Source organism: Balearica regulorum, chromosome 22 (assembly GCF_011004875.1).
Source record: "Balearica regulorum gibbericeps isolate bBalReg1 chromosome 22, bBalReg1.pri, whole genome shotgun sequence".
NCBI lineage: Eukaryota > Metazoa > Chordata > Aves > Gruiformes > Gruidae > Balearica > Balearica regulorum.
The window spans coordinates 7193668-7220391 of NC_046205.1; the positions used below are offsets into that span (position 1 = coordinate 7193668).

General features: G+C 44.7%; 1 protein-coding gene across 4 annotated transcripts in view; it reads left to right on the plus strand.

The window, feature by feature from the left end:
- Positions 1-22876, plus strand: part of NFYC (nuclear transcription factor Y subunit gamma) — a 36961-nt gene extending 14085 nt beyond the window's left edge. For 3 of the 4 annotated variants that reach the window (XM_075774110.1, XM_075774113.1, XM_075774112.1), the window contains exons 2-10: positions 4617-4729; positions 8188-8259; positions 9819-9932; positions 12125-12220; positions 16193-16366; positions 16682-16840; positions 20934-21041; positions 21789-21848; positions 22394-22876. In XM_075774110.1, coding sequence (XP_075630225.1) covers positions 4625-4729; positions 8188-8259; positions 9819-9932; positions 12125-12220; positions 16193-16366; positions 16682-16840; positions 20934-21041; positions 21789-21848; positions 22394-22513 — 1008 coding nt within the window. In that variant the 5' untranslated portion in view covers positions 4617-4624 and the 3' untranslated portion in view covers positions 22514-22876. The remainder of the gene's footprint in view (positions 1-4616; positions 4730-8187; positions 8260-9818; positions 9933-12124; positions 12221-16192; positions 16367-16681; positions 16841-20933; positions 21042-21788; positions 21849-22393) is intronic. The other variant, XM_075774111.1, reaches the window with a different exon arrangement.
- Positions 22877-26724: the final 3848 nt, after the last annotated feature.

Consider the following 26724-nt stretch of genomic DNA (forward strand, 5'->3'; position numbering starts at 1 on the left):
TGTTTGGTAGACTTCTCAGTCAAGGCCAGCTTGGGAGTAACTTAAAAGTAGGCACGTCAGAAGCTGCGACATGGTCCTCGCTGGCCGGGGAGCTTGTCCTCCAGTTCCCGTTCCCAAGCTCACTTGATGAGCAGCACCGGTGATGCCCAGGAATGTGCTGTGGCTCTGCTGGGTCTGGTGGGCTGTTCCTGGCTGTTGCTTTTCCAGCTGGGTACCTGCTCTGAGTGGAATTACAAGGTCAGAGATCTTGGTTTTTTATTTGTGATTGTATTGTAGCTTGTGTTTTCAATAGCAGGTTCTTGCTCAAGCGTGCAGTGTAGGCATCCAGGGTGAGACAACTTCATTTGACTGCTTCCCCCATCCCACGGCATTAAAGAGCACAAACTAGCATCTGTTTAAAAAAAAAAACAAACAACAAACCACCAAACAAGCAAGCAACAAAAAACCCCTGGCCACAGACACTAGAGGTGTCTTCGTGCTTGCTTTGTGTTTTTATGAAGTGAAGCTCTTAAGTGTTTGTCAGCTGCCACAGGATTTTGTTAAGTTTAATGTTTGTAAAAGGTGTTCTGCTCTGGTGAGCAGAAAAGCTCTAATTGCAAAGTGTTGATGTCGTAGTTCTTGAGATGTGCTTGCTAATCTCGGTAATCACCTCCAGGCATTTTATGCATAGGCCTCAGCTTTTTGGCCTTCAGTTTCTTTTTCCCTTAGTCTGGAAACAAAATGTTTGCCTTCGTGGAGCATATTCCAGGCTGTGCAGACTGGACTGGCTGCTGTGAAGCAGGTGTATCCCAGTCACTCCTCTTCTTACACCCTTATTTCTTGCTCTGTGTGCATTTTGGGGGTGTGTGTGTGTTTGCTTGCTTGTATCTAATCCAGTAGTGTGTCCGTGTTGTGACTTAGTGTGTTTTGTGTGCGTGAACCTCCTCATCTAGATTATTGTGCAAGAGCATCTCCGAATAACATCTCTGCACAGCCTGGTTTTTAGGTTGCAGGCTCCTGGGACTCATGCTGGTAGTTTAGCAAATCCAAGGTCAGTATAGCACCCCTGTTTGCTTTGATGCACGCCGGTGAGACGATGGCTTTTGTTAAGTAAGCGTCACACGGAGCAGAAGCGTGTCAAGCTTGCAAGGTACACGACCAGCTTCAGTAGAGACACGGCGTTGCTGGAATTGGCAAGTTCTCTCTGGTTGTGGTTACGCTTTGTGGCAACCAGGTGATATGGGAGGTGGACTTTAACTTCTGTTATTCAGCAATAAGGTGGTGTCCCAGTAGCCACTTTACTCTTAAAACTTCTGAGAAACCATACCCTGCGTTATGTTAGTGCAGTGTGGGGAGCGCAGGGATCCTTGGAGCACCTCTCTCCCTCTGCAGAGGTTGAGGAGGAAAGACGAGGTATAATGAAGCTCTAAAATTGCCCTGCAAACTGCCTATCAAAAAAGACAGGTTTAGATGCTGATACTGTGAAATCAGCGGAACTGCCTCCCTGATAGCTTTGATGGGCTTATCTTCTGTTGTGTGCTTTCGTATCTTTTTTTTGTTGGCACTAATCCTGATAGGAGGCACTCTGAAAAGAAGAGAACGCAGCTTCCCCTTGGGTGAAGGAACTTACCTAATTGCGCAGGAATGGTTTCATTAGTAAAGTTTGTCTCGCAGAGCCAATGCTGTAGCTTTGCGTGACAGTTGAAGTTTTTCTCTTTCCCTTACAATCCTCCTCTAATGCTTGCAAGGCTGCTTATGTATCTATATTTTAATGGGAAGAAATTACCGTAGTAATGTTCTGAGCAGTTTTAACCTGCTTAGGCTTTTATTATGGAGTCTGTAGTGACTTCACTCTCAAGTTTTTCAGAAAATCAGCCTTTTGGTGACTCTTGTTTCTACCCTTACTCAGTTTCCTACCAATTATCATAAACAGTCACTTAAAGTAGCAATTGTCCCCTGGGTCGAGTGTCAGGCTGTTCATTTTGCATAAGACATCAGTCCTGTGTTTACCCTGAAGATAGGAATTTTTTTGTATTCGTCAACAGGACTTCTTAAATTATAGATGACTGGATTAAACCATTTCTAGCTCTTCCTGGAATCCGGATGAATACCAGAGAGGCATATATTTAATGGCAGAAATTTCGCTTTGCGTGCAGTAGGGGGTAAAGCTGTGGTGGTGGAATTTTCTTCCTCTTTGCTCCATTAGCTCTTTTTTTCTTTTTAACCTGTTTTCTCTTAGGGTTATGTAGAGCATTATATTCCAGTATTGCATTTAAGTGGGTTGAATGCAAGTAATTTGTATTTTTAAATAAAGCCTTGAAAAGTGATTTGGCTTGTCTTCAAGATGAATTGCATCTCCAGTTGCAGAAAAGACCCCGTCTACTGTTAGTATTGAAATATTGCCAGTGCAGAGCAGACTTCAAGGATTAGCTTTTATTTATGTGCCTAAACTATTTTCTGTCTACGTTTGACAATGCAGATCAAGGGGGGAAGGATCAAACGCCAATTTAACACTCTCATTAGAATATTTATCTCTGTGTTTTCTTATAAATACTTGAAATATCTTGGTTTGTAGGTGGATAGTATTATAATGCAAATAGTTGTTGAAGAGACGTCAAGTACATTGTCAGTCAGTTATTTCCATGGGTTCCTCACCTGGAGTTCTTCCTGTCTCGAACTCTTGCTTTGAGACTGAAAATACCATCTGCTGACCTCTTCTTTGTCGTCCCCTGTCAAAATCCCCTTTGGCTCTTCGCACGCCTCCCGTGTCCCCTTCTCAGGTTGATGAAGGAAAACCAGGACTGTTCACAGAGTCTGCCTTGGAAAGTGTAGGCTGCAGGAGGTAACGAACGAACTGTCTGACATTCGTCTCTTTGATCTGGTAATAACTTTTATGGACCATCGTTACTTTGGAATAGTAGATTTTGAAATCGCTGGCAGTTGGCAACAGCCTCCCGTTGGTATTTTGGTGTGTTGTACAGTGTTACTGTGCTTCCCTTCGACTTGGGAAGGGACTGAAATAAACCTTTACATGGCAGATCGAAAGCGAAGGGAGATTGTGTCCTTTTATATCAGTGCTAAATCTGCTCTTGTGTCTTTTTCCATTACATGGCGACACACAAGTATCTGTGTGGATCTTGAGATCTTTCCCTATAGAAAATGTAGCACCCTTTTTCTCTCGCTGTAAGTTATGGGAGACACAGAGACTTATTGTTTGTACATGATGTGTGCATTTCATTCACAGAAACTTCAAAGCTGCTCTGGGTGACCCTGAGAGCATCCAACGTCAGTAACTCGCTGGCTTCCTCTGCTCCGCTTGCTCCGAGATGCTTTCAGTGCATGGGAAGCACCGAGTCCTGTCCTGCCGGGTTGTGTCTCAGCAGGTCCTGCTTGTGCATGTGCTTTTGGCACGTCTTCCCCATCCTTCCAGGCTGCGATCCCTGTTGGGAATCCTGCCGGAGCCATGCACTCCTGTCATGCAGAGGAAGCCAGCAAGGCTGGTCTTGCTCTTCCAAGGGATTCCCAAATTGTGCATCTGACTTCATTTTAATATTTACTAGAGCTGTCTCGAGTTTCTCATCAAAAAGGCACAACTTAATCTAGGAGTTCATGGGGGCAGGGGGGAGAAGAGCTGCATTAGCTAGAACTTGAAGTGTGCCCGGATAGCATGACACGGGCTGGCACCATCCTGGTCGCCCGGGGACGAGGCTGACCAATGCTGGGTGTCCTGACCTCGTCACCACCTTCACCGCAGCGCAGCATGGTTATAGGGGAACGTCTGAACCCGGTTATTGTCCCTCTGCTTTCTCCATGTAACTTCCTGATGACTATGGGTATATACTGTAAATAAAGCCGTTTGCAAAGATAACAAGTCTTAATGAAAGCACAGGCAACATCCAGCATAAATTGAATAGCCAGACTTGCTTAACATCCTGCAGTTGCAGAACACTAAATGGCAGGCATGAGGCTTTTTAAAAAATGTTTCAATTAAAAGATTTGAATTTTAAATCTGACTTTGTGCTTTTGACATTCTGCATTATACAGACTGATAATTTCTCTTGTTGATTACACCCAAGAAAAGAGGTATTTTAAAAATAGCGTAAAGCCACAGAACCTGACACCTTTCAAATAGGCAGAGATGCAACTGTTTCATTATATTTTTTAGAAATAGTGTTGGGTTGACATTGACATTCAGGTTTGAACTTGGGGGGGGGGGGTTACTGCCATATCCTGTCCTGTTGTTGGCTGTAACAAGCAAGAGAAAAAATGATTTTATAATAGGTGCACACTGGAATGTGAGCTGTGACTGGTCATCGGTTATGTTTTAGAACTCCTTGTGAAAAGGCAGAACTCCAGTAGGGGAATAAGGAGATTATTTTTGCTTTCAATTCTTCTTGGGTTTTATGTTCTTTTTCAATCTTTGCAAAAATAAATTTAAAAAAAAAAAATCCAGAGGCTGTGAGTATCTCTGCATTGCTGCCATGAGACCTAGACTGCATATCTTATTTTGACAGTTTTCCAGCGCGATTAGCCAGGCTGGCCCCTTCCTGTATTCCTGGGACTTGGAGGGAATCTGTGGGAGCCTTTGACTACTGCCTTCTTCCCTCATTGTTAACACTTGGGTTTGTTTCTCCCAGCTACAAAAATGTCCACGGATGGTGGCTTCGGCACAGCTGGCAATAGCGATGCCCAGCAAAGCCTCCAGTCCTTCTGGCCGCGAGTCATGGAGGAGATACGCAATCTCACGGTGGTGAGTGTCCTCATCAGTTGTGTTATTTCTGAAGAACTGACAGTGAATAGTGTCTGGTAGCAAGATAAACCTCAGCTCGGAATGTGTTCCTGCTGCTTATGGGATCCAGTAGAGTTGGCTATTTACACACTGCAAGGTGGCCTTAAGAGCTGATAAATAATCAGCCAGGCTTTGGACTATTTGCTATGACTGCCCAAATTTGAGATATAAATTGAATGTAGCTGATTTCTAGCATAATGAGATGTAATAGTCATGTCTTCCTCCTTAGTCCACAAAGAGCTGAAGGTAAAGTTGATTCAGAGATTCTTTTAGTGGTAACTGTGGCTGCTCTCTAGAGAATTGCAGAGGAATTGTTTTCTGTTCTGGGGGTGAAAGGGATGTGATTTAAAATAGTTACAAGTATAAGCGTGGCTGCCGTAAGCTGTTTTAGCTAACCAAAAATTGAGGGATTTGAGAATATACCTCACGTTGTACTTCATGGGCTGTTTAACTACTGTTCAAATTCTGTAACGTACAACGTGTGACCAACATGTGAGGGAACCCTTATCCACAGCAAAGGACGAGCCGTATCATTACACCCTGGAGGTGTTACTGTTCAAAATGCAGCTTGGTCTTTCACCCCTTCATAAATTCAAACACCTGGCTATTGGCAGACAGTTCCGATTTTGTGAATGAATTTTTGGGTTTAGACTTTTGTATAGAATTATTATGCCCTCTTTCAGAACGGTCTCCTTTGACAAGCCTGAAGTTTTGAAAATCACTTGAATGCCACGTGCATCGTTATCACATGCTTTATTAATTTAAAGACGTTTGATCAAAAAAAATCATGCATAGACTGAGAATAAGAATTGGAATAAGTAGCTTCTATTTTTTCCATCCCCAAAAGAGATGTGCCTGAGAACAAGGGCATATAATAAGAATGACTTTTCAAGAGAGATTGATAGATTACTGTGATACAGTGGTCCTGAAAGCACACTCCTGTGCTTTTAATGGAGCTGAAAACAAAAGAACTCCAGTTGAAGACGGGCTGTTCAAAGTGAAAACCCCAATCCAGTAGTCTGAAGATAAGCTGCTTTTTTCAGCCTGTGTGCAGATAGTTGATTAAAGAAACAGATGTAGAAATTTGTATGCATAACCAGAATTAATTACTTTCCTCTTTCAGCACAGTGAATTCTTGTGTTCAAGAGCTGTAGTTTGTCTTCATCCCCACATGAAAGGGGTTTATTCTGCAGCTTATCAAGTATGGGCAGCTTAATTTTTAACTGTTGTATGAATCTATTTATTGCATTGCAAGCTACTAAGTCATTGAAAATTTAACTGAGGACAGTGAAGGGAGTTAGAAAGGAAAAGGGGTAACTGCAAAACATTCCTGTGAAGTTGCCCCCCGTGTAATCAAATCCTGAAATTTATTGTGCATCTTATTGAAAGTGCTCCTGTGGATGTGGACGTAAGTAAAGTTAAAGCTCATCTTTATATACTGCGTAGCAGAGGTCAGGCCAGCTGTTTGATGGAAAGCCTGCTTCGGTGGCCTGCTTTTCGGGGCTATCTCTGCCTGGTTTTGGGTGTTTGCCCTGTGCCACCAGTAGCTAAAATTCCAGGGGAAAAATAAGGGAGCTGCTTTAGAAGAACAAACTAGAGTTCTCTGTTGTCTGCCCCATGTAACAGAAAGGACTCTGTAGCCTAGTCTTGGAGAAACAGGAAACAGGACTAGGCTGAAACTTGCATTTCAGCTCTACGATGAGTTAGAAGAGGCCTGTGAAAACATTGAGACCTAATTTGGAAAAAAGAAAAGATGAAGAATTGGTGTCTAAAGTTTGTTCTGCTGGGTAGTAGCCAGTAGTGGTCATGCTTCCCTTCACCATGGTACTTGCGTATTAATTTTGATTTATGTGACATTTGTCTGTCTGCCTTAAAGGAGCTTTAATTTTTTCCTAATTTCTCCCACTGTCTCTCTTTTCTAAAGATTTTAATAGCATTGTACCTGTGCACATCTACTTGCAGTTCTGCTGTTCATACAAGTTAATATACTTCGGAGTTTCACAAATTTGGAATTGTGTCCTCGTCTGTCTTTGAGGCTTGCTCAAAGGTCACAAGGCCCTTTAAAAAGGATCAAGCCTTAAAAAAAAAAAAAAAAAAAAAAAAAAAGACAAAACCAACAACAAAAACCTCAAAAAAAAAAAAAAGCTTTGGGATATTTTTCCATGCCCTAGCAACCCCTGAACTTGTTTATGTGGCAGTTACTGGTTGAAAATGCTACCATGTGTTCAAGCACAGGTCCCAGGTCCCAGCCCTGGCTGCCCTCTTCTCCCACTGCCCCAAACCCCGCGTTCACCGGGGGTGCAGCAGCCCCCGGCACTGCAGGCACGGACAGCCCCCGCTCCAAGTTAGTTCTGATTTGCAGCATGTTACTGGGAGCACCAGGAGCATCACATTCACGGCTCCCTACAGAATGAGGGCGCAGAACGCTTTTTTAATAGATATGTATATAAAATAATGTGTATGAATATACATAAAGTTTGTATATATAAATTAAATAAAAATCCCCTACAGGAGTGCTGGCTGGACTGTGCACCACCTCCATATTTTGCTTCAATAGAAAAGAGCATTTTCAGCATTTTTCCCCTCTTTTGTTTCACTAACACGTCTGGCAGTGCCCTCTTCCCTAGAGAAATGAGTTTCCTTTTATTTTCTGTGACACTTCTGTTAAGAAGGGAAGACTTTTTTTTTTTTTTTTTTTTTTTTAAGAAGGCCTTTGTGGGTAGGGATTCTGCCTCCTGACGCAATGGTCCCTCTGCAGGGACGATCTCCAAGGGATACGTTAGTGCCTCCTCCTGTGGATAGTGGCTTGGGGTGTTTCAGTACGACGACAGCATCATTTTGAGTCAGCAATTCTCTTTGCTGGAAAATAGCAGAATCCATCTAAAAACAGGAATAGAAGAGATTTTTCTTTTTAAACAAGATTCTTGCAAGGTTTTTAACACCAAAATTGGTATTGGGCAACAGGGAAGTACAAATAAAGCAAAGATTTCATCCTGTGGCCCCACGTAGCTCTTGTTTGTCTTTATTTTCTCTTCTGACTTTTTTGTAAATTCCAGTGGTTTCTGGGTCCTGAGACACCTAATTGAATTAGTTGCTTCAAATATAAATAGATGCAGAAATGTGTAACGTAAGAAACATTCTGTTCTGCGGAATGACTTCAACTTTGAGGTGAAATAGTAGATACGAGTGTCTGACAGAAGATTTAAGTAGCGTTATATCAGTATAAAATACAGAAAAGCAGATGAGAATTTTCAGGCCTGAGGAGAACCTGCCATACCTCAAAGAAAATAAGTGATTTTATAAATCTAACTTTAGCCAGTTTAGTTCTAGACAATACAGACTTGGTTTAACATTTCTTATCTTACCTTTGTTTTTAGTTAAATATCAGTAAAGAGTCTCAAATGTGAATCTCTCCGCAGAAAGACTTCAGAGTTCAAGAACTCCCTCTGGCTCGTATTAAGAAGATAATGAAATTAGATGAAGATGTGAAGGTACGCTCATGGGTGTTTTTGGTTTTTTTTTTTCCCTGAAGTATTTATGATCGTTTTGGTGGATATTGTAGCTACAATTCCTTGTAATTCCATACTACTTCTTACCATTATTTATTATTATTTGTAAAGCACACTGTAACAGTTGCCTTCAATGCAATATTAGCTGGCCTGGTTAATTAAACTGAGTTGGGAAAGCAAAATCATTTGGGATCTTTGGTTAATACTTTTGCAGTTTTGCTTTCTTCTGGTAAATACCAGTCTACTGTGTAATTCTGGATGTTTCCTGTTTTTTCTAGTGCTTAACTGTCTTTTCTCATGTTTCCTCCTTGTTTCTCTTTACTGTTCCTTTCACACAGCTATAGAGTGTTTAGTATGAAAAGTGATATCACTTGGATGTGTGTTACGCTGTTTCAAGTTTTAGGGGGAAAAAAGTAATAATTTCAGTAGATAACATGGATTTAATACCAGTATTTGAGCTGAACCCTTGACATATGACTGATGATGATAACACGTGAATTCACTGACAGAAAAGGAAGGAGAAAGAAATCACCTGCAGGGTTTGACTCTTGCGCTGCTCCAGTCCTCCCTGGTTTTTTTTTGTTTGTTTTTTTTGTTTGTTTTAACTTGGAAAACTGTCAGGCACTTAACTTCTAAGAGAGAAGAATATGGTTTGCACTTTCTTCTTGTTTTTCTCAATGTGACACCATCCTTCTGTTAGGACAACCTTTAACATTTAAATGAGATCCTGAAAAAGGTGTGCGTTGTCTTCCTGTACAAGGGAGCTATTCATTCAGCCTGGAAAGGGACTGAACCCTGGCCTCTGAGGTCCCAGTTCACTGTCTGAACCAAATGAGTGCCAAATTTTTGATGATGAAGGGGAAGATGAGATTTTAGAGCGGGGCGGTGAGGGTGGGAAGTCTCTGGCTTGCCTGGAACGTTATTTAACGAGAAGGCTGTACTAGGGAGTAAGCATTAATGCCAAGCCAGCTAATAATGAAACTGCTTAATTTGAGTAAAACTTGAGCAAGATACTTTTTAAGGAAAAGGAATTTGGTGAGGCAGTCTTTGCTCAGGCCTCCAAACCTCCTTTGCAATTTCAGCATTCATTTCAAATTACATAAATATTACAACTATAAAGCAAGGGCCAGGTTTTAAAATGACCCTTGACCTGTCCCCTTCAGTTTCCGAATCGTTCATGCAGACGCCAATGCGCCGGTTGACGGCCCCTGGGCGAACGTGCGCTGATGCCACTTACCGGCCTGTCGTCATCCAGCACAATACGAAGTTGGCATCTGACTAGTTGTGGAGGAAACAGACTTTCCACACAAATTTTAGATGCCCAGTACTCTTAACACTCCATTTAACTTGAAGCTAGTATGTCTTTGGACTGTCAGACCTAAAGATACTCTGATGTGGAAATCCCCTAAACTTCACTGTTAAACAATGCAACCATTCAGGTTTGACTATGATGATAAAGGAACCCTGGCTACCATGTTACAGTATCTTTACAATGGTAAACTTTAAAAAACAATTTTAAAAAATTGTAAATTTAATTGCAGATGATTAGTGCCGAAGCTCCCGTGTTGTTCGCCAAGGCAGCTCAGATATTCATAACAGAATTGACTTTGCGAGCGTGGATACACACAGAAGATAACAAGCGCAGGACTCTGCAGGTAACAGAGCTGCTCCTACCTAGCCTTCAGCTGCTTCACAAACTGTTTCCAACTCTTTGTTTCCATAATATGAGGCATGTTTTGTAGACAGTAACTTTAGTACCTGTGTCTATTGCTACAAGCCTGTGTACAAAGCACAGTGCTCAGTGTGACTGTGCAACTGAAATGCTTTTTTCTTAATTTATTTTATAAAAAAAGCCAAAACACAAAAACCCAACAACAACCAAAAGCAAACAACAATAAAAACCAAAACTGCAGCTAATTGTGACCTGAGTAAAGAGGTCACTGAGTGACCTGAAGAGTAAACTGTAACTCTTTAGGGTCTCTTTATGGCGGGGAAGGCATTCACTTTGTCTTACATGTTGACCAGAACTACTTGAAATTATAATAACCATCAGTTCAGGCCCTCAGATCAGAGGTGAGTGATTGTGATATTTAGGACCACATCAGCTCTCCTGTACCCTGGTGCAGAGATTGCTGTGGTGCAAGGAGACATGTCTGATTTCAGACCAGAGCTGTGCTATTGAGTGGCATCCAGCTGCTCAATCCCCACTAAACTGGGCTTATGCTACTTGCTTAACCCAGGCTTGAATGCACTTACTGTGGGAAGGATGTATTTGATATACATTCCATGAACAAGATGCTTCGTAAGTACAAGTGCTGGCTCGGGCATGTCCTGTTAACAGTTTTCAAGCTTGGATGGATCTGTTTATTTCAGAATCGTACTTAAATCCTGATCCCAATGTATAAGGCCTTGAATTGACTCAGGTTTTATTTCTGACTGCCTTGCTTTCCACAGCAGCTGCCCTCCTGGAACAGCTGCTCTCTGCATGGACTGTGCAGCTGGAGAAATGCAGTCTCTGCTTACCAAGTATTTGGGAAGAAAATTTTGAGTGGAGAGGTCTGAGTTATGGAAGTCTAGTCCCGAGGAAATTGGATTGCACCCAATCCTCAGCATGGAGAATGAAATATGAGATACATCTGTTCAGTAGAAGTTTTCTTCTTGGTGAAGATACTTCTATAATATATGCTGCCTGCAGAACAAAAGAAATGTCTCTCTTGTGCTTTCTACGTGATCATTGTTTAGTAATTAAATGCCAAGACAGTATAAGGTTTAGAAATGTCAGCTAGCCTGAAATGAGACGATTGATAGTCTTTTAAGTTTTACCTGCTCATTAGGTAGCGTAGGCATGCTCATCTCAAATCTCGTTCATATATAAGCTTTACAAATTTATCTTCAGCTAATGAGAATGAGACTTTTAATAGCTTGTTGAATTAGCTCTACTTTTTAAGATGACATGCAAGTACTTTTTTTTTTTTTTTTTTTTTTTTTTTTTTTTAAGAAACTCTCACCTTTTTTTATCTTGGAGGTTGTTTCAGATCTTAAGCAAATACATTTAAGTGATGACTTATTGCTGGGTAATTCTTTATTCAGGTCTTTAATGCTTTGACCTAGTGCTATTCTTTGGATTTCTTTTTCAGGCAAGGTATAAAAGTAAAGTTATAAGCTGTTTTGAGAAGATACTTACCTTGCCAGTTTTTCTGATACATGTTTGGCCAGTTTGCTGAGTATATGTTTTAATTTTTCTGCTTTCTTTTTAACCATTTTGCCCTTCCACATGCCGAAGCTTGTTCTCCCAGCATCTCTTGGGATTCCCCTGCCCCGAATAAGATCTTGTAATACTTTTTTGGGGTTTTTTGTGTTTGTTTTTGTTTTTTTTTTTTATCCCATCCCCAACTCATAGATTCTGCATGTGTTGCTACTAATACATGGAGCAGTCACCTTGGTCTTTTGGCAAAGCTTCTTTTCAGATATCTTTGGGATTTAAATTATTTATTTTTTTTTTAGAAAAATTCCCTTTTTTTAAAATGTACTAAAAAGCTTATGGTGGTTGTCATGAGCCCTCTGTAGTGAATTGCAGTATTGTGGAGAGCCTGGTTAGGCCTGGCTGGTGAGTAGATGACTGTAAAAGCCCAAGTTTAAGCGGCTTTTCATTGCACATCTTGGAGGCCTCACTCAGCACGAGACAGTGGTGTTGGTACTGAAACAGTTCTTGCCATCTGACTTGACTGCTCAGGATCTGTAGAAGACACTCTCACTTGACTCTTTTAAAAAGCTCTAACTTTATTCATCCAGTGATAAAACCAGACTTCTAAAGCTGAAGAATGTTTTTCTCTTTTTGATGTTATAGAGGAATGACATTGCCATGGCAATTACAAAGTTTGATCAATTTGACTTTCTTATCGATATTGTTCCAAGAGATGAACTGAAGCCTCCAAAGCGGCAGGTGAGACATAAAAATGATTGCTTTCATGTCTTCCCTTTCCTTGGTATAATCTCCAGTTCTAATTAAAAGAGTGTTGGTAAAGCAATACAGAATCAGGTTTAAACATGAGGTTTGTGCCTCTCTCTCTTACGTGTTTATTTACAGTAGCTTTCGGGTTCTTAAATTTTTTTTTATGGAAGTAGAGCTTGGATGGAGATTTACAGAAGTCTGACTTGGGGATTTACTTAAGTGACAAAAACTACTAAATAGCTCTGGTACCTAATGTTGCCAAAGTTAAAAATTTAATTTTAAAAAGTGTGCTGAGTCTGCATCCCTTGACTTGTAGAGGGATAAATAAGCTTCTTTCCTTAGAAGTACCACCTCCTGCATCCTTTGGGGCAGTCATTGCTACTGTAAACATCCTTGACTGGAAGCTGTAAGGTGTTCGAAGGAGCTTTCAGTCGGATGTTTACAGCAGCAGGCTGCTGCGGTCATCTGAGCACAAGATCTTTGAAACTCCACAGGCTCGTGTTTTACAAAGCACTTGTTTTCCCTCCGTGTTTGAGACGGTGCTCAAAATGCAATGGGGTGGGGTTGAAGCTCAGTCTTGCCGCTTCAAATGCACAAAGAAACAGATCCAGCTCCTGGTAAACTAATTTATCTCCTTCACCTAAAAGCTTGGTGTTTTGCTGCTAAAAGTTCACTGGTTCGGTAGTTGCGCATCTCTCTCTGTTACAGCTCCATTTGGACAGAGCTGTTCCATGTTCCACGTCTCCTGGAATTGTTGCCCAGGACTCAGCTGGAGCAATTTCTTCTCTGAACAGTACGTTTCAGTAGTTTACAACAATTTAGAGCAATTCCTTCAGCTGTTTTTTGGATACTTTTGAAGGTTTGCAATGTGTTAGCCTTTGAAAAAATCCAAGGTGGTCCTTAAAATAACTTCTATAGTGAGTGCTACTGGAGAGGCTGGCATGCTTTAAAACATCTTTCTGGCAAGTGTTTTACTTGGAAGTTTTTCTTTGACATGTTTTTTTTGTATCCCAATATAAATCTGGGTAATATGCAAAAAGATACCCGCTTTGAGCATAGAGACCTGCGGTTCCATTGTGGACCTGGATTTTGGAGGTTAATATTTTACTTTTTCTTTAAAGTCCTCATGGTGCTACTGAAGTGACGGCCAAAGGGAGGATATACACACTTCATCCTTTCTGATGATGTCCTGAGTTGAGTTTAACCTCTTATCCTGATTCCCAGAAGCAGCGTAACTTTCTAGTAAATGAGGAGGATACCTTTATGTGTCACAATATATGCAGGGGAGTCCATCCTACTGCTGCTATAGTCAGCTTAATTAACATTAGCAGCATCCCAAGGCTTCGTTACAGGTGTGCTGGAAACTCTGTATTCTGTACACATGATGAGCATCACATGTGGGAGGTGGCACAGCTCCTTCCATTCCTTCACTGCGTTCCGTGCTTTATCCCTGCAGCAGAGATGGTTTATCCAAGGATGATTAGTTCAGTATTAAATAAAAAGACAAAGCAGCAGCCTGCAGAGCCGCTCTCCATGCTTTGCTTAACTGGGGGAAAGAAAGCCCACATTTCAGTTTGTTCAGCTTGATAAGCTGAACAAAGTTGGCTGCGGCCTGAAGTAACACAGGTTAATTCTGGCATTGCAAATTCAGTTCCTTTTTCTTTTAGGTGCCTCAGTTACTCTACTTGTAGTGCTATTTTTAGAAGTACTCCATGTTTGGGAGGGAGAATATCACCCATATCTTCCTTGCTGGAGCCTTTTGATTCACATCAGAATGTTCTGATTACATTCAAGTTCTATAATCAAATGAATGCCTGAAGTATTTTAGTAGTGTGTTAGATGCATATAGGTTGCTAGGTTAATGTGTCTTGATGATACATCACACCAGAGCTGTGTCTTTTGGATTGCGCAGCACCAGCAGTGAAACCCGGTCGGTTTTTGGTTTGAGACACCCTTCTGGTAGGGTATTGAGATCTGTCTCTTGACGACACGGCCACTGTCTGCGAACACTGCTGAATCGCTAGAAATACTTCTTATGGCAAGAGATCTTTAATGGAGAAATAGCTGCCCGATAAGATCGTAGGTTAGGACTTTGCAGTGGAAAACACTCCTTTGATTCAAAGTGTTGAAAAGCGGCCGCCTATAGGCTGACAGCCTGCACTTTTTGGCTGAGGGTACAAATCTGTATTTTATCTCTACCACGGAAAAGACTGTTTGACAAGTTAGTGTTGGTTACGTGGAAGAGCTGGGAATGAAATCACGATTGTTATGTTGCTCTGGTAACTAAAGCTATGGCTTGAAAATAAAAGATGGCAAACGATGTGATATAACCTAGTTCAAGCAGATTTGGATTAAAAGCCATTTTTGTCTGTAGCAAATACAACTTAACCTGGAATAGATACTGGCAGAAGTACTCAGTTGCTTTAATTGTTTCAGGATTCAGGTAGGAATTGAGAAGTGCTCCAGAAATAACCTCTCAAAAGACTGGGCTTTACAGAAACAGCCGCAGCTCTTCTATGCCTGTGGTTTTATGGTTAACTGAAGACATGTCCTGTTGAATATATATTTTAAATTTGTTATTAATCCATCCCCCAGAGGATTTGATGAAGCAAGTAGGATTAATTAGTAAACTGCCATGTGTAGGAAGTATTGCAAGTATGTGATTGCAGTGGTTTGCAGTACCGTGGGATAGTGCTAATGTTTGCTCTGAGAGCCAGGCTTAGAAGTCGCTTCTTGATTACAGTCAACTGTGAAGAGCTTCATCTTTGGAGGGTTATTTTCTGGTAGGGTATTGAGAAACGTCCCAATAGTAAATCTTTTCTTTAGTCGCTGACCCTCACAGACTAGCATCTAAGCGAACAGGCTCTTTCACTCGTGCCTGATGCCCATCTAGACAACCTACGTTGATCTTGTTTAATGTGAATTTTTCTTTTCCTGTCCAGTTGGATATACTGAAGGGAATCCATGAGCAAGCCTCATTTAATGCAAGGGAGTCAAGCGGACTTGTGTAAGTGGGAATCTACCATGTTGTAGCACGTGTAAACATCCTACACTCTCAGCTGTGAACTCGAGGTGGCTGGGAGAGGATTGTTTACGCCTTCTGCCATGGAGTGAACATCTGGTGAGCTGCATCTTCCGTAAGGTGCAAGATCCAACTGCTCCTCTGGGGAGCTTAAGAATTTTGATTCTTGAGTGTTAACGGCTTGCCACTTAACATAATCTCTGAAAATCTACTTCTTTGCCTAAAATGTCATTAATCATAAGGGGCTTTTCTCTCCTAAAGACATGCTTAGATAAAACAGCGGTATTACAGCCTGTGCTTCTGGCAGTGAGCTAGAGCAGAGCCTTTGGTTTCTTCACACTGTTGAGATATTCCTGCCACCAGCAGAATCAGGCTGTTAAGCTACAGTACAAAATGAAGTTGTTAGAATTCTGGAGAAGCTGGATTTAAATAGATAAATAAAACCATGAAAGTATACATCAAGTCCGTGACTTTTATTCTTAGAGGTTTGACATGGGAGCTAGATTGAGATTTTTGTTGGGCATGTAGGCTAAGAAGAGGGGTTTGTTGACAGATGAGGCTTTGTAAGTCTTCCTGGTGCATTTGCAATTTGTTCTGTGTTAAGATAACAAGTAATGGTGGAATTTACTGATGAGTAGTTGCATGGTTTTCAGCTATGGTAATTTTGCTTATTTGCTTCTCATAATGAAATTGGTGGCTGCATTATTACACATAGGATATTGGAAATGTGTTTGATTTCCATATAGCTGAATAAATGAGGAAGCCTATTTTGATTTATCATTTCAGATTTGTTTAACTAAACTGTTACAAACAAGGTATTAAAGATACTTTCCCATGGAGCGTGCTTATGGGGGGGGAGGGGGGATGTTTCAGCTGTGGTTGGGGTGTTCGGCTGTTGATCTGTTCCCTCCCCATTTACCTGTCTTTTTCCTGTGCTGCAGGAAGAGGTGCGTCAGGCTGTGACCCCAGCTGAGCCTGTACAGTATTATTTCACACTGGCTCAGCAGCCTGCTGCAGTGCAGGTTCAGGGGCAGCAGCAAGGACAACAGACCACCACATCCACCACCACTATCCAGCCAGGCCAGATCATCATCGCCCAGCCTCAGCAAGGGCAGGTGAGCCATGAGCAGCGGGCAGAGGCTCTGCGCCCCAGTGGAGCCACCGAAACCCTCGACTTGCCCGTATTGCAGTGTCCTGTTCTTACTGCTCGGAACAGTCAATAACAATGTAGAAACGTGTTTTCTGGTCATGACCAGGTGCTAAGATACCTTAATAACAAGGGTCATAACAGGTTCCCTCCGTGGTGACTTAAGCATCAACATGTTACCAGTGGGTCTAGGAAGTCATCTGTCTATTAGAGTCTTTGTACCTTGTGGCTGTTTCACTTGTGTTCAGTCCTTGCTTGGTCCTTATCCCTGTTTTGAATGCAGACCACCCCCGTGACGATGCAGGTGGGAGAAGGCCAGCAGGTACAGATAGTGCAGGCCCAGCCGCAAGGACAGACCCAGCAGGCTCAGAGTGGAACTGGGCAGACCATGCAAGTCATGCAGCAGATCATCACCAATACAGGAGAAATCCAGCAAATACCGGTAAGACTTTACCAGTAAAAATGTGTAACAGTCCTGTGAGCAAACCGTCTGCTGGTGTGACGGTATATGTATGCTTTTTTAACTGTAAGAGGAAGTTTGGATTGAGTGGTGTGTTTCCTGCACTAGAGAGGAAAACTAACCGGGTGTGACACGAAGAGGGAAATAAATCTAACATATCTAGCGTAGACTCACTGCCTACCCCCAACACTTTCCCCTGAGTGAAATAGTTATGATTAGGAAGCAATAAATAAAATATTTCCTGCATAAACCTTAGTTCTTTACTACAGCATGGTTTCAATAAAGCATAATTAACTTCTTTTGCTTTTACTCGGTTCTGCCTCTGCAATCTGAAGTCGTGACCTGGCAGACTGAGTGGGAAAGGTGCCATCTGTGAGTTATTAATAACTTTTATGTTATAAGAAATATTTCTACAAAATACTTGGAGCTGGTTGGAAGAGTGGCTTTGCAGAACCAGAACATAGCTCCTCACTTTCACATCAGTATAGACCTGCTGTCGCCTGAAGAACGGGATTTTGAGTAACCAACATCAGCAGTAACATTCTGGCAATGTGTCCTAGGTAAACACGTGGGTCAAAAAATAGTCACTTTTTCTCCCCCCTCTCTGTAGCTCATAGTCACAACAAGGCTGAGTCTTTTGCTTCGCATCTGGAAAATTTCACACCTCTTTAAGGAGAGGAAAAAAAAAAAAATCCATCCAGTTCTGTGTACTTAACCAGCAACCCAAAGGTCAGACCAAGTGACCAAGACAAGCATTTCAATTTGTCTTTGATTTCTATTATCAAGAAGTGATAATAGAAACAGCTGTTGCAGAACTGATATTTCACACAGGTTTGGCTTTTTAAGATTTGCTAAGCTTCCCTCTGTACATCTGGCAAATGTTTGTGCTTTGACATAGCATCTTGAAAAAGGTTTAGATTGTGGTTGTTGCCAGATTTTTCCAATTCACTTCCAAATTCTTTTAATCTCTTAAGTCTTCAGCTCATTCCTACTGCTTGGCTTAAGGTGTTGGTCAGAAAGGAGGTGAATTGTTTGCCAAATACGGTGTTTTACCACAAGCAACCTTTTTTCTTTTCTCTGCATTCTCTGCTACCTTTCTTTTACATTGTCGTAGTTTAACCTGGCAGGCAGCTAAAACAACCACACAGCCATTCACTCACTCCCCCACAGTGGGATGCGGGAGAGAATCAGGAGGAAAAAAAAAAAGGGTAAAACTCATGGGTTGAGATAAAAACAGTTTAATATGACAGAAAAGGAAGAGAATAATAATGATAAAAGAATATAGAAAACAAGGTGATGCACAGTACAATTGCTCACCACGCGCAGGCCACCGATGCCCAGCTAGTTCCTGAGCCGTGGTCTAAACCCCTGGCCAGGTTCCCCCAAGGTCTATACTGAGCATGACACCGTATGTTACGGAATATCCCTTTGGCCAGTCGGGGTCAGCTGGCCAGGCCGTGTCTCCTCCCAGCTCCTTGTGCACCCCCAGCCTCCTCGCTGGTGGGGTAGAAGCTGCAAAGTCCTTGACTTAGTGTAAATATTGCCTGGCAACAACCAAAACATCAGTGTGTTATCAACACTATTCTTGCCCTAAATCCAAAACACAGCACTATACTGCTACTAGGAAGAAAATTAACTCTATCCTGGCCAAAGCCATGATACATTATCTTTTTTTTCCTTCCTTTCTGTATGAAAGTCTCTCCAAGATACTCCTTCAAAGCATTTTGGAAGGAGATCTCCACCTCCAGCCTTAGTGAATCCGTTACAACCGAATGTTGCAGCATCCTCCTTTGGTTCAGCTATAAAAGAACAGTTCAGACTGGTTTTCCAGGTGCTTCCAGTGAATGCTTAACTCCCTAAAGAAGGGGGCTTGGAGATCTGCTAGGAGAAAGAATTCTTTATAAAGTAGCTGTGAGGGGGCCATAACCTTCCGCAGAAAGTACCATTCTCCATGTAGGTGGATCCTCTTGCAAGTGGTCCTGTGTTTTAGGAGTGTGAGACTGGAAGCTTTTTAAGTAGTGTCTGGTTTTGGCCAAGCATCATGCTTCTACCTTCCTCTTGCCTGGGAGCATCTAAGAACAGGTACCTGTGACTGGTCCTCAGATGCTTCTTGTGCTGCAGGCATGAGACACAAACTGCCAAGTGTGGGATCTTCTGTCTTTCGGACTACTGGGGTCTCTTAACAAGTGTGAGACTGCAAAACAGAGCAACTTAGGAGCAGTGTTTGAATGAAGTAGTCACAATTTGCACTTCTGTATCTAGCAGAGATACTGTTTGGACTGTAATTAAGAGGATTCTTCTTAATCACGGTGTGTTGAAGAATCGCAGTTCGTACTGAAAGAAGCAGCTTGCTCGCTTCCAGCAACTGAAGTAAAATGGAACATGGAGCTGTGCGCTCGCTACAGGAGCTTTTTAGTGCCCTAACCCAGAAAGCGTTTTTTTGTTTGGTTTCACAGAATTGCAGTCATTGGTCTCAGTGCTGCTGTCTGTTCTGCTCTTTCCGCTGTGCTTGTATTATTTTTCCCTTGAGTTTCCTTCCTGTCTTGATCTAGTTAAAGCTGTCTTCTGATAGTTCCTTTTCACTGTGGTATCTGTTAGGGTTCAGCAAAGAATCTTTCACAACACAAACACGACAGTTTGAAACACTCATAAAACTAGTAGTGCCTCTGGTGATTGCACTTCTCTACTGTGATTTACCATTTACTCTAGGACCAAGGGTTGCCTGTGGAAAGGTGGCTTTTATTTTTTAAAAACTGAGAAAAGCCTGGAAGTGTTTATGTCAATTAAATGATAATCATTTGTTTGTCTGCATTAGTTTTGTGTTAAATTTAATCTGTACCTTTAGCTAGATCTCACTGGGCAGGTTCTTTGGAACTTACTCTCATTTCTGGAAGAATGCTCTTTCTAAATTGCTTTCATCCATTCCATTAGTAGTGCAGTTAAAATCTATGTAGGAAGCCCCCAGCGTGGAAAACATGATCTGCAAGCAGATCTTGGTGCAGAAGCAAATTCTTTATTGAAATGTTTATGCTCATGTGGAGTTTATTTGCTCTTGAAATAATATTGGAGCTTTTAGACACAGCTGGTGAAGTCAGCGGCGTTTGCGTAAATGCCAAGACTGCGTTCTAGGCACTTGAACCTTTGTCAGTGAGCAGTTTTCAAGTATTTTGTATGTCCTTCTTTCCCCTTTTTAAAAAGAAAAAACCCCTCAAAACCTTTTTTATTTTTTAATATAATTAACCTTAAGGCTGTGACTCTGTAAATGTACTGAAGTTAAATACCACTAAATGAAAAATTCAACGTTAGTATCAATCATACTGTGACCTTTTTATTGCTTCTTAGACGTATATTAGTAGTATTCGCTGTTTATGTCACAGAAAATGCAAGATGAGAGCTGAGGTTACCTTGATGTCATTGTCTTCATATCCCACTCCCCCAGGCATCTAACCTTGCAAGATCAGGGTTGTAGGAAATAAATTTGTGTTTGAATGTTACACACAAGGTATTGACACAGAAAGTATTGGCCTTTGCCAGGTGGGGGTTGACGTATATTGGCAGAAAGTTGCATTAAAGCTTCCAAATGTTACCTTGCAATATTCCTGGGGTTTGTCACCTCTGCTGTCTTTATGTGAAAAATTCCCATATATTCTTTTATATTTTTTTGGCAGGATATAATAGGAGGGTCATTATGTGCAGCTAGCTCATAATTTTCTTTATGTGAAATGATGCATCAAAGTAGTAACTCGATTCTTGTAACAGAAAAGAAAAATAAGTGTTCTCAAAGCTCTCTGAAATTTAGCAATTAATATGCTTTAGCTACTAACTGACCGCTCCCGTTCTGGAGAAAGAAGTAATGTTGTGCTTCCTCGGGGTCTTACTTCAAGAACCTGCAGGAGTTCTGTGGACTTCAGTCATGCTTTGGCAGGGTCTGTGGTAGTTTCTCATCAACGGAAGCTTCCCGGTGTCATCTGTTGCTCTGGCTTCTGTTGTGGAAACAAGAAGGCAAGTTTGTGTGTTTCAGGTTACACAGTTATCTGTTTAATTTTCTTTCCCTGCCCCCTCCGCTTGTCTCCAGGTTCAGTTGAATGCTGGCCAGCTGCAGTATATCCGCTTAGCCCAACCTGTGTCAGGCACCCAGGTAGTCCAGGGGCAGATCCAGACGCTTGCAACCAATGCACAGCAGGTATGCACTTAAAACAGCAGGGCGGACATTAACTGTTAAAGCGTTGTTCCCTAGCTCCTGAAACTGCAAATTCCAGTCAAATTTACCAACTCTTGGGCTAGGGTTCCTGCATTTTTCTTCCTGTTACCTTCATCAGAATAATAAAGCACGGAGCGTAGCTGAAGCCTCCTTTACCTACCCGTGAAAGGTGCATGCATATATATGTGTGTGTGTATGTGTGTCTCGCTGTATAAAGCTCATGCTGCTTCTGAGCTGATTGCAGGTAAAACTTCAGTTCATCAACCTTCTCTTTACTTCTGCTCCTTCTGGCTGGGTGAGGGAGGAGCAGCAGCACAACCTCTCAGGAAAGCTGTTGCAGAGGTGAAACATCAAGACCAGCGTTGCTGCCGGCAGGTTGTCTCATGTTCTTGTTGAGACTGGTCGCTAAGGGATTCTCCTCTGCCTTCAGAGGATAGGAAGGCTGCTGCTTTTCTGTGATCCCGGAGGCCGTGTTCTCCTCGTGAAAGTCAGAGAGGACGTGCTTGTGTTTGGTTTGGAACGGCTGAATTTCATGTCCTTTGTTCTTGACTTGCGGTTAGCACCAGCATGACTGCGGGCTGGCGGCATGAGCCGTATCTTACCACGTGGTTGGGTAATGAAGTTTGAAAGAGTCTAAAAGCTCTTGAAAGGCAGCAGCAGAATATTGTTAGTGGGGTTCTGACCCTCTCCGAAGTGCTGTCAGTAATCATCCTTCTCCTATCCTTGTAGATAACGCAGACAGAAGTCCAGCAAGGACAGCAGCAGTTCAGCCAGTTCACAGACGGACAGGTAAGAATTTGGAGCTCACTGGTGCAACATCCCTTTGAAGTCAGGGGCTGCAAAGACTGTTCTAAAGTCCGCATGTTCTAGCAAACTGGCTCCTCCCGATAAAACACTGCTACTGCTACCAAACCTTAACCAGGAGCAGGGTAAGTGGATATTGTGCCAGTCTTAATTCGGGTGGATTCTTTGTATTCTGCTGCCTTTGCTCCAAATGAATCTCAGTCCCTTGCCCTCTGAGTGGGATCCAGTTTAGTCCAAACCAGCTTAGGAATAAAGATCTTATGCAATAGTCGATAGCTAGAGGTTAAGTAGCCTGAACTCAATTTGGACATCAGAAATTCACGGCATTACTTTGTTACGATTTAGCAACAAATGTCTAGTGGTAACTTGTGGTCTGTTTTTTGGGGACAGGTTTTACTTGGACCTGAGAGTTGCTGTTAACGCCACCGCTAAACTTGCAGGGTTAACGCACGGCATGAGCTTAGAGGGAGCTGGTGCTGGGTGTGATGAGAACTGACAGTCCTTTCTTTCCCTGCTTCTGTCTCTGCCAGCAACTTTATCAGATCCAGCAAGTGACCATGCCTGCAGGCCAGGACATCACCCAGCCCATGTTCATCCAGTCCACCAACCAAACCTCAGACGGCCAGGCCGCACAAGTGACAGGGGACTGAACAGGGACGTCGCAGCAAGTCGTCTCTCTGCGTGGAAACGAACACGTACCAGCCTGACGTTTGCCATCCCAACCTGGTCTGATGAATACATCTGCTTCTGTGTATCTGTACTTGATATTAAGCCTATAGTAGGCTGCAATCTCCGGTGCACTATACACCTTCCTCTGGTGGGTATGAGAGAATATCCAACAGACACTGTATGCAATATTTTTATTTTTAGAAATCAATATTTCAGTGTATTCAGCTGCTTGTTCAAACCCATAAAACCGAAAGAGAACTAATCAAAAGGAAGTTGTAGCATCTCATTGAACGATATGTAAAATGTTTTTATCTAGTAAAATTATTAAAGGGTACTGCATCTGGTTTGTTGCAAGAGCTTTATTCCTGGTATTCTGTTTGTATTTTTTCTCTGAATAGAGCTAGATTCAGTCCTCCCATCTCAATGGTTTATTAGGGGTGTATGGGGGGAGTGTGTGTGTGTTAGATATTCCTCTCCTGCCTCCTTTTTTGGTAAGCTGGAGCATTGGCTATATGCAGCTCAAGGGTAGGGAGTAGGGGAGGAGTAATTAAAGAGAAAACAAAAAAAAACCCCAACATTCCTTGTATTATGACTGTGTTTTCAAAGGGCGAAAGATTCTTGACTTTGGCTTGGTTTATTCCAGAAACACTAATGGAAGTCTGGACAAACCCCAGCCCTGCTGTTAACTGTTGTACTAGCTTCAGTCGATGCATGTAATATAAGCTTCATAAAATGAAATAAATTTCCTTTGTAAGATAACGTGTGCACTTTCTTTGAGATCCAGTGCCCAGTCTCGGCCCGCCAAGCAAAGAGCATCCTGAATCCGTGGAAAATACTACACCTGAAGTAGTGAAACAAGCCACAGGGCTTAAGGGTGGCCCAGAGAAGGGGTGAGAAGGGCTCGAGTGACAGGAGGAGGGAGGCTGGGGGTCTGTGGGTGCCAGCCACGCTGAGGGCGCTCCGTGCGGATGTCATACTGTGATTTGTTCAACTGCGGGTACCAAAGCTGTGCTGCCTCCCTGCAGCTTCCATGTCTGGTGTCCAGCTGAACCAGGGAGGAGTTTGGGGCAGGTTTGAGCCAACTCCAGAGGTCAGGTTTAATTAAACACACCGCAGGGATCCCGGCAGCGTTAGGCCAAGTTTAGGTCTTGGCTAAAAGAGAGGTGCGAGTTTGTAACCGAGAACCTTTGTGCGTTCAAGCGGTCTGACGTAGTTGGCGCTTTGTGCAGTGCCCTGGCAGAGCCAGCGCTGGCACTTGTTTATTTTTCACCGGCGGAAGCAGGAGGCTTGCCATGGGTTTGCGATGAGAAGAGGCTGGCTGCTCCTGCACGTGCCATGTATCGCAACGCTCGGGTGCAGGCTGCTTAGCCCAGGTGAGTTCATTCCCCAGCTATGGGATGCGGGGTGGGACGCGCTCGCCCTGCCCGCGTGAGAACTGCGGGGGGTAGCTGCTGCCGGGGAAGGAAAACTCCAGTTCAGCAGTTGGCTGGTGCAAACTGCTAAATCTGGGCCAGGTTGTTCCAGTCAGGCCAGGGAGCTTGCTGCATTACCTGCACCTCCTGGGCTTTCTAAATGTCAATTTTCGCATTTCTTCGACTGTTTTTTCCGATCCCGCAGTGCCGGGGAGCGCGCAGCGCACCGCAGCAGCAGTGGGGCGATGCAGCCCGGCGCCTTCCCGAGCATCAGCCCTCTGGTACCGCGGCCTTGTGCGGGCAGAGCCGGGGCCGGGCCCCGGAGCAGCATCTCCTGTGCACCGAAAAGATGAAGTCGCGGCGTGCCGGGGAGAAAAAAGTACTTTGCGTGAAAGCTCCGTGCGTGGGACCGGCCACGAGAGGGCACCCGTGGGCGGCTGCTGCCCGGGAAGGGGCTGGGGCAGCCGGGCTGGCCGGCGCGGAGGTACCTTCCCCCGGAGCCGGGGCCAGCGTGCGGCCGGTAGCTCGGGTCCCCGGCAGCCCGATCCTCTCTGTCCTCCGTCGGTCCCCGGCAGCCGGATCCTGCCCCAGCAGAGCTGCCGCGGCCGGGCTGGTGCTTCCCACCGCGGGGAGGGGACTTGGATCCAGTTCCCGGCCTCCCGGGCCGCTCTGCTGGCAGAGCATCCTGCCCGCTTGGGCCGGGAATCGGCTTGGGAGGACAGAGCCGGGGAGCAGGCAGCTGCCTTGCCTTATCAGCCGCTGGCAGAGGTAGCGAGCGAGGCTCTTCTGAAGGAAAGCTCCTTACCCAAAGAAGTTGTGTTTGCTTGAAATAGTTTAAATTTGAATGGGAATAAATTGCTTAAAGGACAGAAAATGAGACGCTGCTCCTGAAAGGAGAGTAGTTTCCAGTGAAAGCCTCTACCTCTGACCGAAGGGGATGCTGGTTGCAACACGCTCGGTATCATCCCGATGGTTGCCTGAAGTCTGATCTCATCCAGGAGTGTGGGCACTTAGCGGACAGTTAATGCTGAAGCTGATTGTGTTAATATTTAGGTAAAAATGGAGATCAGACCTTGTCTGCGCTCCCAGAGGAGTGCCCTAGCTGACTTGAACAGGAAAGGTATTTTGAAGAGAGCTGACATCGTTTGTCTGTCACAGGTACTGTAAACCTCAGGCGTTAATAAGAGCCAAATCTTCCGTATAAGGACACGCGCCTTCGTTTGATCTTCCGAGGGAGCATGATGACAAATTGAGTGGCGTGGGGCGATGCAGAAGGAAACGCGCGTTCCCCGAGCGGCTGGGCGAGCCATGGCGCCCGTGGGGAGGGACACCGGACCCTCTGCGGGCAGCTCGGCGGGTGCCACCAGGCTGCGTGGCAACCGCGGCAGGTGACGATGGGTGAAGGTGGCAGGGGTAACCGCACCTCCAGGGACCCGGGGGATGAAAGCTGATGAGGAAGCAGCGCTTTCCTCCCAAGGAGCGGTTTCAGTTTCCGTTTCTCCTCGGGGGTGATGAGCTAAGCACAACCCCCCGTGTGGGCAAGCGCTGAGCCGCTGACGCTTGGGAACTGGCCCACTCAGTTTACTGCGGGGTTGGCTGCTGACGGCTGCCCTTCCCCGGGGCTGCTGCATCTGGCCACCCTCTGCCATGGAAAAACTCGCTGCGGTGAAGGTCACGCTGCCGCCGTGGGGACCGGGAGCCCTGAGGGCCACCGGGTGCGAGATCCACCGGCTACGTAGGGAAAAGTGCTCGGGTGAAGCTGCCCCATGCTCTGGGGGGCCACTTGCAGCGAGTGCCAGCAAACCGTGTTTCCTCGGCTCCTCTCCACTGCCACCGCTGTGCGACTCTCCTCCGTCTTCGCAGGGACCTGGTTGTGAACCATCCTGAGGCTGCTGAGCCAGCGCCCCGGAGCCCGGGGGTGCAAAGCTTTCTGGAAGTCCTCATCCGTTCTTCCTTCCTCGCCTTTGGAGCTGGGAAAAGGAGCCAGGTCCCTGACCCGTCCCGCTCCCCGCGCAGGCGGTGTTGGGGCAGAGCGAGGCGGAAGCATCCCTGTTCCTCCCGTGGGGCCGCTCTGGGACGAGTCCCAGCTCCCGGCAATGCTGGCGTCGCTCCGAGCTCAGGGTCAAGGCAGGCGAGCGCTGACACGGCCCCGCAGCAGCGCCGGGACCCGGGCTGGGGCTTTGCCCTGGCTTTGGGGCAGCGCAGCCCTGCGGCCCCCAGCCCGGAGGGGTCCCCATCCCGTGCCCGGCGGCAGGAGGGTTGGAGCCCTCCGAAGTGAGGCCGGGGCATCCCAGTCACTTGTTTGTCAGAGCGTTTGCGGGCACCGACGCCAGGAGCTAATTGCCCTGGGCGGAGGCCAAGCCTTCAGCAGAAGCAGGTGCTCTGCAGCCCTTCGTGCGCCGCTGCCAGCGTTGCCGGCTGTCCCCAGCGCTCGCCCGGCTCCCGGGGCAATGCCAGCAGCCCTGGGTCCCCCTAAGGTCACCTCCCTCCAGCTCAGCCTGTCCCAGCCACCGAGCACCAAATCAGGCTCCCTCGCACAGAGGGGGGCTGGTGCATCCTCCCCTCCGTGATGCCTCCCCAGCTCTGCCCAGGACTCCCCAGCATCCCCCCATCCAGGGAGCCAGGCTGGGATTTTGCTCCGGTTCCCATGCCCGAGCGATGAGCCCCGGCTCCCCCCCGGTCCCCTCTCCCCAGCCGGCAGCCCTGCAGCTGCATACCAGGACTGCAAAACTTACTGGAAATCCTGTAGATGCAAATCCTGGCCTCCTGTCCGTGCCAGG